The sequence below is a fragment of the Mchenga conophoros genome, linkage group LG11 (genome assembly GCF_057382185.1).
Source record: "Mchenga conophoros isolate Kocher_MC1m ecotype Shallow Benthic linkage group LG11, M_conophoros_male_GT1.1, whole genome shotgun sequence".
In the NCBI taxonomy this organism is placed as follows: domain Eukaryota; kingdom Metazoa; phylum Chordata; class Actinopteri; order Cichliformes; family Cichlidae; genus Mchenga; species Mchenga conophoros.
In genome coordinates, this window is record NC_140536.1 from 24,507,946 (window position 1) to 24,517,330 (window position 9,385).

General features: G+C 39.2%; 1 protein-coding gene across 1 annotated transcript; it reads right to left on the minus strand.

Annotated features, from left to right (window-relative positions):
• Positions 1-653: 653 nt before the first annotated feature.
• Positions 654-9,302, minus strand: cldc1 (C-type lectin domain containing 1). Its single transcript, XM_085291703.1, has 6 exons — positions 8,936-9,302; positions 7,040-7,150; positions 4,157-4,291; positions 3,903-4,054; positions 2,514-2,635; positions 654-2,240 (listed from the first exon to the last, which is right to left on the minus strand). The coding sequence occupies exons 1-6, from the start codon at positions 9,024-9,026 to the stop codon at positions 2,078-2,080; spliced, it is 774 nt and encodes a 257-aa protein (XP_085147829.1). The 5' UTR covers positions 9,027-9,302; the 3' UTR covers positions 654-2,077.
• Between the last annotated feature and the right edge of the window lie 83 nt (positions 9,303-9,385).

Sequence of the window (9,385 nt, forward strand, 5' to 3'; positions counted from 1 at the left end):
ACCTCCTACCTACTCTAAGTACAAGCCACAATGTCGTCTGCAAGGAGCATCCACCATAGAGACTGCCTGACCTCACCTGTGAACCTGTCCATAATCATTGGAAACAACAAAATGTTCCTCATACCCTTCACCACGTGCTTTTAAATTACATAACTGATCAGTAGATATAACTGTATTTAAGTATTCATGGCCCCAAAAGGTTGATTCTGTTCATCTGGACGTAGCGTGACAAAACGTTTCTCCAATTGAAAACGCTACGTCCAGATGAACAGAATCCACCATTTAGGATTTACTTACTCGTGCCTTTTTAAATTGCACAAGTTTTCCAGTATATGTTGTTAGGGCTTGTATCTATTTAAAAGTTATATTGTCTGTTTATTAAAAGGTGCTTTACTAGGGGGCTTGTATATGACATTCTTGCAACTCATAATACTCCAATTCTTGTGTAATAGTCGACAAATGTATCAAAAATAAACAAAGAATGTAAAGTCTGTAAGAGATCCGCAAACTCATATCTACACGAAGGCATCAACATTTAACAAGAGGTCAGTAATTTAGCTTTAAACAATAAAAAAAAGGTTTGTAAACTGTTATATCTTTTTTATTTGTTCATTTGTCTGCAAGCAGCATGGAATAGACAGAAAGCAAAAAGGTAGATGATAAAACATAGTTTATTGATTTACAAGTGTACATACATACAAATATAGAATACTCCAGACAAGCAACATGGTTCATCTTAAAGGGAAAATAGTAAGAAATTATACTTTAGCTGACAGCAGATATGAAGGGCCAGTTCAGCAGAGCAACACACACACACACACACACACACACACACACACACACACACACACACACACACACACACCATATACACCAGATGTTTCAGATGTAAGTCGAAACACTTGACCATGTTTACACAAAGAATTGCCGAGATATTATCTCATTTCCTGTTTTGCAGCCATTTTCGACTGAAATTCAATTGAAATCCTCAGTTTTAAAAAAACGCAACTTCTGTGTACGCACAAAACTCGATCAACAGAATCAAATCACCTCCCTAACTTTTTTTTTTTTTTCACAGGGTTTTACGGGCTGTCATGGGTTTTGTGTGATAAGGTAAGGTGGATTTCTAAGATAAGGTCAAAATAGGACATCCGCTGCTTGGCACCCAACAAACCCTACAGTGCTGTTTCTAAACCATTTTGCAGCCCTCAACAGCAGACAGATTAAAAAAATGTGACACAGTGACAACATTCATGCTCATTTCCCAGAAGACCGTGCAACTCTGAAACTACACGAGTTCATTGTAAAGTCAAAAATTGCCACCTGATGTCATGGTCTCACATTTTTTTAAAAATATTCACGTCCTTGTGTACAATCAGTGCACCACTAAGTTCAGTTCAGTTCAGTTCAGTTCAGTTCATTTTTATTTCAAACATTTCAAACATGTGCCTTCACAATCATTAAAAAATATCATTCCATTATTTGTTTGAAAAGGAGTAGGCTGAAGTATTTACTTATTTGTCCCTACCCCCTCAAGTTTTACCTCTCATTCATTTAATTTTTTTTTGTCTTAAATTAAACAAACAACATATGAAACATATAAACATATGAAGTAAAACAAAACATAACATACATAAATCAAAAACAAGAAATTAGCAAGCCCCACCACAGTATAGTTTCTTTCATATGAAAAATACAGAATGTGTATATTTGCAGATACACAAGTTATGGAAAAACAACAAACCAAAACAAAACAAAAAAACAAAAAAACAACCAAAAAAGAACCGCAACACCATTACCAGCAACATTACCGTCCTGGGTTAACCCCGTTTTCTTAGGTTTTTAAGCAAATGATATCTTTCAGCGAACAGCTTAATCTCCAACAAGCTTTCTCAACATAATGTGCAGCTTTTCAGCAACCGTGAGCTTACAAAAAACCCCAAAAACAAAAAAGCAAAACTGTGCTTATTTTAGTGCCGACATCTATTTTCAGTAATCCCAAACATGCCCCCATTCATTTTCACGTCTTGCATATCCAGCCTTCGCAGGTCTGCATCATTTTTAGTGGTGTAGGGATTCAGTTGAGCTGAATGGCATCCATCTGGCAGATTCGTTTATAAATGTGATCACAAGGAACATCAAACCATGTCTTGGAGTGGCTGTCTAAGGTGGCACAGTCCTCTCCGTGTTCCCCTCCTGTGTGGTGGTTATCTGGCTCTGAGCTCGCTTGATCCCAGTATCTGTGACAGAGGGAGAGAGCAGAAAGTGTGATAGATTAGTTGTTATTTATAGCTCACCAAACATGTCTGACAAATGATAAAAACAAGTTCACCTTGGCCAGCAACCTGATTTATTGATGATGAAATGTTTGATATACCTGAGGCTTTGATATAAGTGTGGGCAGAGTTTGCCATTTGAATTTATATAGGTTGTTCCTGGACAGATTGATTGGTGTCATAATCGAAAATAAAAGTTTAAAAAAGAAAATAAATGCATGCATTAAATTTTGTTACTTGTGTTCGAGTGTCGTGTTGTCCACCCATTTCCACTCTCCTTCAGTCTCTATGTCAGACAGGCCGATCCAGTAGTGGTAATAAAATCCACCAATTCTCTTAGCTTCCTTTTCCAGAGCATCCTGGAGAAAATGAACACACATACATGACTCAGAGTCCTTTCTTACACCTAAAATCTAAACTCAACCTTAACCGTAACTTAGAAGCTGTGCTCCTTGAAAACTGTTGATGTAAAATTTATGTTGCAAAACGTACACCCGCAAGGTCGAAAGCTCAAAATACATTCTCTTAATATTGCACTATTGGAGAATGATCTCCAGTTAATGCAGTAAACCAAACCCACATAGCTAGAAGCACAACAGCAAATCTAACAGCATATAAGACTAACAGTGTCTCTGTTGTGTCCGGCAAACCATCAGTCATGATGCAAGAATGCCAGGAAATGGAACCTGAAGGTGATAAATGGACTTTAGCCATCATAAATCTTATTATTTACATCCATGCCTTTCTTTTTTGTGACATGTCCCAGAGTCTTTCTTGACAAATTAACTCAGTTTACACTGTGATGTGGTGCAACAAAGCCAAAACGATAGTCGAACATGGTCTGTTCGGATCACCTGTGTATGTTTATTTTCTTAAATTAGCATTGTAACTAGGCGTTAACTTCTGGGGCTCCACTCAGCCAGTCGCCACTTGAGGCTGACGCCCTAAAAAAGTCAAATCAGTGAACATCAGCAATGAAATGAGCATTTTAAAGACCTGATATAAAAAGGTTTTTGGCCTATTTAACCAATTCCCCTTTCACAATAACTGGACAAGAGGAGATTTTGCTCTCTTCTTTTCTTTTTTTGTAACTTAGTCACTCAGCTAGTTGGCTAATGTGGTCTTATCTGGTTCCAAAAGACCAAGATGGTGATCACATGAAATCACACAAATGAAATCATGAAATCACATAAATATTACTCACACTGTGGAGTTTAAACAATTGACTGCATTATTTGTGTGTGGCTTAGTTACTGCTTTTTAACAAATTATGTTGAATGTGGGCTGAGTTTTATTTTTTTGCTCCTATTGCAGCATCCTGGTATTGTGCATGACTCAGCTAACTGCCACACTGACCATGTTAACTGTGACACTTGAATAGAAGGAAGGCATCATTAATGTTATCACCGAAAAATCCAGTGGTCCTCTTAACTTCAGCAGATAAAATAACCTTGCCTCGCAAAGATATATGAGTGTCATCGCTCCTTCCACCCACATCCACTCCTTCGCCAACAGCATGCTGTAACCCACACAATTAGGGGAATGAGCAACACCTGTGCTGGTCAGCAGGGTTCAACACACTCACACACACAAGCACACGCACACAAAACACATTAATTTGCATACATGCTGTTCTATGGTGTGCAGTATGGTGAGATGGCTGCCCATTTCTTCACAGCTGTCTCTGCTCCTCACCCAGTCCAGCCTGTCATTGCTGAAATAGTAACACTGATTCCCGATGTGAAGCCAACCTTCAGGACACTCCCTGCACTGCTTAACTGTTAATGAGAAAGAGCAAGATAAAGGGATGAGGGGAAAGGGAAATCAAAGACAGCAGGAAATGAAGACTGTGTTCATTTGTTTGAACGACTTCCTGCCACCTGTCTTTGAACAGCCCTGTCCCAGGGCAGTGTAGTCTTCACACAGCTGGATGTAACGCCTCTGCATCGATTTCAAACCCAGAGCTGAAGAGGAGGAAGACTCCAGTGGGGCTGTTGGCACCGGCCTACTAATCACTGAGAGAGAGAGAGAGAGAGAGATAGATAGATAGATAGATAGATAGATAGATAGATAGATAGATAGATAGATAGATAGGCCACAATAGGTATACGTGTTCAGCTAAATGCTAATTTAAACATCGGATCAGCCAATCATGTGGCAGCAACTCACTCACTGCATTTAGGCAATGTGACATGGTCAAGAAAACTTGCTGAAGTTTAAACTGAAAATCAGAATGGGGAAGAAATATGTGCATGATTTAAGTTACTGCAGTGACCTTTTGACTTTGGTTGTTAAGTCAAAAGATCATGGCGCCTTATCCCGCTTTCAGCAGCGCCATGTCACAAAGCTCAAATCATCACAAGCTGGTTTCTTAAACATAACAATGATTTTCCTGGACTCAAATGGCCTCTGTAGTGCTCCACACAGAGCACTGCTGAGATGTTGCACATCAATGTTGATGTGAGGCTATCATGTCAATATGGGTCAAAATCTCTGATGAATGTTTCCAGCACATCCAGAATTAGGGCAGCCGTGAAGACAAAAGGGTATCCGACCCAGCAGTGGCAAGGTGTACCTAAATTTCTGATGAGTGTATGTACCAAATTTTATGGCAATTCATGTGATACTTGGGAAGATCAGTCTGGAAAAAAGTGATGGACCGATCAGCAAAGCAATCCACAGCAAATGTGATCGTTTGGTGGAGCATCCGCTGGCATGCTTTGCTAACAGCTATCAGAGTGCTCGCACACTAATGTTTGGAAATTAGCAGGTTGATAGGAACATTATGAGGAAAATCTAATTGTTGACTCAGCGATGATATTGATGAAAAGAACACGGATGCATGTGCAAAATTATATGAGACAGTGAAGACATTTCAATCAACACAGCCAATATCTCGGGGTCGATCACCGGATAAATCCATCCAGTATTCTCGTGTTGGACTGAATATAAGACTGAATATAAACAAATGCAGTTTTTATACTGTTGTGGTTTCTCATTTGCCAATAAACCGCTCCCTCTTGAAGCATATAAGCCTTCTCTTTACAGTCTGTGACTCTGTATGGTTTCATTGCTGCCCTGGCTGGAATGATCGTGTTTACATGAGATCCCTTGCGGCCAGAAGAAATTATCATTTGCAATCTGGTTTCATTGCCACATATTTTTCCATTTGTGTGTCTGTTCTCTTTTATGTTGCCACTTCCCATTTGAGTACTGAAACGTTTAAAAAATATATTCATCTAATGACATAAATAGAGATAATGGTTACTATAGTTACCTCACTGTCATTAAGAAGTACCATAAGAAGTGGTGACATCCTTCAGGCCCAATCAACATGTTACCCTGAAGAAGTGTCGCAACTGGTCATGTGTCAGGGAAGTGAAAGCCAAGGTGCTTGCAACAGCTGAACTGATTCAAAGTTATTTTCAGCATGTTTATCTTGATTTACTGTAAGCTGAACTGTGGTTAGTAAATCACATCAGAGTTAATATGTGCTAGAAAAACGAGTTGGACCTTTTACCACTAATGACATGTGATCCTTTCCTGGAAAGCCCTCTCAAAACACAGGTGCAGGTGCTGCTGTGGTAAAATGTGGCTTGCATGACGTCACAAAAAACCTTTCTACAAATGCATATGCTGCAGATGTTTGTGAAATGAAATGTGTTAACTTTTCATACGGCAGTTGTGATTTAATCTGCAGCTACTGTATATACCATTACATTACATTTAATTTGTTTTACTTAGGCAGACTTGCTCTACAGAGTCATGAAATGGAATTAAAGCACTCTCTCTTTCAAAAGTCTTAAAATATGTTAGAGATCCTGTTGTCATAGGAAGTATTTCTTTTTTTTTCCTCCTCTTGCTGCAAGACATCCCAGTCATCATTTTCGGATCTGAAAATTGTACTCGATAGCTTGGGAGTGTGCGTCTGAACGAGTGTGTATGTGCATGCGTGGCAATAGATCAAGCACGTACGGCCCCAGTGGTGTTTGTTTTAAATGAAAGAGTATCCTCACAAGCACATTATCAGGCTGAGCTGCCAGAGACTCTTGGCCCTGCAGGAGAAATATTTCACAATTATGGACTTTTGTGCTTTTTCTATTACATGACCCTCACTGGACTGGAGAGAGTGCTTTATCTTTTTTATTGCCAATTCTAGGTGTCCAAAAGCCCACTGAGCTGAAATAAAGAGAGAATAATCAGCATGGGATAGAGACCCAAAGACACAGACATAGACAGGCAGATGTAGAGCACAGTGCAAAAGTTTTAGGCACTTCAAATGTTTCATTTTCTATCAACCAATACCTGAGGGAGACATCAGGTTGGTACTAAATTCAGACTGCAGCACAAAAATGACTCCAAACATAGAGCCAGAGTCATAAATGACTATCTTTAATGACAGCAAGAGCAATGAGTTTCCCCCCTAAAGAGGCCTGATCCCAACATGGTGGAGTCAGTCTGGGATTTCATGAAGAGACAGAAGATACTGAAAATAAATCCACTGATGAACTGAGATGAGCTCCAACATATACATCCTAAATACTTCGAAGCTGTGTACATATGCAGGGGAACTGATGGTAGTTGCTTGTAGCAAATATTGATTTTTTTCCCTCTTTCCTACACTCTTTATGAAGAAAAACTGATAAATATGGACTTTTAGTTACTAAGCTTTTTATTTTAAGTACCAAAGTCTTTTGCACTGGACCCAAAGTACAGCACACACAGGAGGGGGCACGAGGTTCTGAGACAGTATTTATACTTACAGAGCACAGCGAGTACGATGTTGCCACAGATGGAGGCCAAAAAGCCAATAAGTATCAGGAGAGAAGTCTTACTCCTCAAACACTTGACGCCTTGCTTCAGTCCCTGGGAGCCTGATTAGACACAAAACAGTCCACAGCATGCAAGCTGTCAATTCACCACTTTAATTCCTCTGGTGTAGCAGCGAGAGCAGACTTTAAAGGAAATTGTGGGGCAGAACCGTTTGACCAGAGTTTAGCTTCATTATATTTTCAAATCCCCAAAGATAGCAAGCCAGTGGATACTCTCTGCCTCATGCTGTCACATATGTACACTAACACTAAAATACAGAGTTTCAGATACTGAAAGTTGTGCATCAATTTTATCCTTAGAGATTACAGTCATGGCCACAAGTTTTGGCAGGGTGCTTTGACGCCCCAGTTTTTATGGTGGTGGCTCTCAGCATTCCTGTATTATTATGATCAGAAGCAAATATGTTAATTACAAAGAGCTTCTGGATTTGTCCTGGCAGCTGATATTAAACACACTGCAGAAGATACAAAGAAGACAGATCAACATTCCCCATGAAATGTATGAAATGTGTTTGATTGTTTCTTTGCTAGATCATAAACACACACACACACACACACGCACGCACGCACGCACGCACACACACACACACACACACACACACACACACACACACACACACACACACACACACAAAACAGTTTAAATAAAGCTGAAGCAGCAACAAGAAATTTGTACCACTGCCAACATTTTTGGCTGTGATTCTATAAGACAGTTGGACTTAAAGCATAATCTGCAGCCACTTCCTTTATGAGACGATGTGTTTGTAAAAAAACATTCATCTGCAAAGTAAGATTGTAGACCAACTCTGTTTAATATAAAGAGGAAATTAAAGTTTAAATGAATTTGATGAGAGTAATTTGAACTAAGATAAGAAGGAATAACCTAGCAACATGAGCTGAAGATGCACAATCCACACAGAAAGGCAGCACCAAGCTTTGAACCCTGGATCCTGCTGTTTGAAGCATGGAGTCCCTGAGCTGCCAGGAAAGCATAGACACGAGCATTCAAGTGAAATTTAGATACGTTAAAACTGCAGCACTAAATTAAAGATAGTTCAAGTTCTTTCCAACATCACATGGACTTCTGCTCATGATAGCTGTGAAAGTAAGCTCACCTAAAAAAAACTGATTCCAACTGTGTTTCTTAATATTTCATTGTTTTTACTACTACATTCAATGGATACGTGTTTAAATAGTCTTAACCTCCTGAGATCCTTCGACCTCATGTGAGGACATCACATTTATGGCTGTTCTGCACCTTAAATTTCAATGTGCTCAGTTTTTTCATGCTTTGTTAAGCAATGTTAAATTTATTGTCTTATGCTGCAAAATAAGAAAAAAATAAAATAAAAATAAAGGCACTATCCCCTTGTGAGAAAATACTATTTAAAAAAACAAGGCATAAGAAAACTTTGTAGCAAAGTAACAAGTTTATAATCTGGGGTAAAGCTTCATTATTAAACTAGACTATCAGGAGCAGCTAATCACACATAGCTCGGGCCTCAGGAGGTTAAAACAGCAAAATCTAAAATAAGGTAGCACTAGCTACACAATAACTTTACCACACAGCAGCTGTAATGAGCAACTTATATGAATTCATTTGTAACAAAAACTCTGCTATAATATATAAAAAAGTAGCATTAATAAAGTCAAGTGAAATACAGGCGGTAAGTACTTTGTATCCATATTTTATTCTGCATCCAGTATAAAACATGGGTACAAAATAGTAGTCTAGTACCATGTAAATCATAGCTGAGTTTAGCAATTAAGTAAATGTACTCAAGTCCACCTCTGGCTCTCACGCATCTGTTTGTTCACACAAATTACCGTCGCTGTATTGTGGGACGAGCCTGTTCGCTCCCGGTCTGGGCTCCTCTGTGAACTCGTGCAGGCTGCTGTAGTTTTCTCTCTGCTCCATGTCTGTAGTTTCCTTCTCAACCCTCTTCCCCACTTTGTCCTTCTATATGCTACCTCTTCAGGTCCCTAAAGGTTTTGGTATCTTTTGTCTGGAGAAACAATATTTCTCCTTAAAATTAAATTTGTCCCTGCTGGTTGAATTATTGAGGCACGTCCCCCTGAATCAAAGAACGTTGCAGTGTTAAATATATTTGCTCAGAGAACTGCACAACACTACTCTTTGCCCTCCACGAGATAACTCAAGCTTTTCTGTGTCATCTGTTTTGTAAAAAAGGAGAATTTGTTAAGCCAAACAGGGAGGCTCTTTCCTCACATTTTTGGCACCGTGTGCTTCTCATTGGTGGGACATCTTGTGCCATC

Bases quoted from the DNA above. Each gene is read 5' to 3' on its own strand.
- cldc1 (XM_085291703.1), bottom strand. From the start codon at position 9,026: ATGGAGCAGAGAGAAAACTACAGCAGCCTGCACGAGTTCACAGAGGAG. The intron at 4,055-4,156 runs GTGGCAGGAAGT...TCTCATTAACAG, and splicing joins ACAGGGCTGTTCAAAGACAG to TTAAGCAGTGCAGGGAGTGT. The intron at 2,241-2,513 runs GTAACAAAATTT...CCTCTGTCACAG, and splicing joins AACACGACACTCGAACACAA to ATACTGGGATCAAGCGAGCT.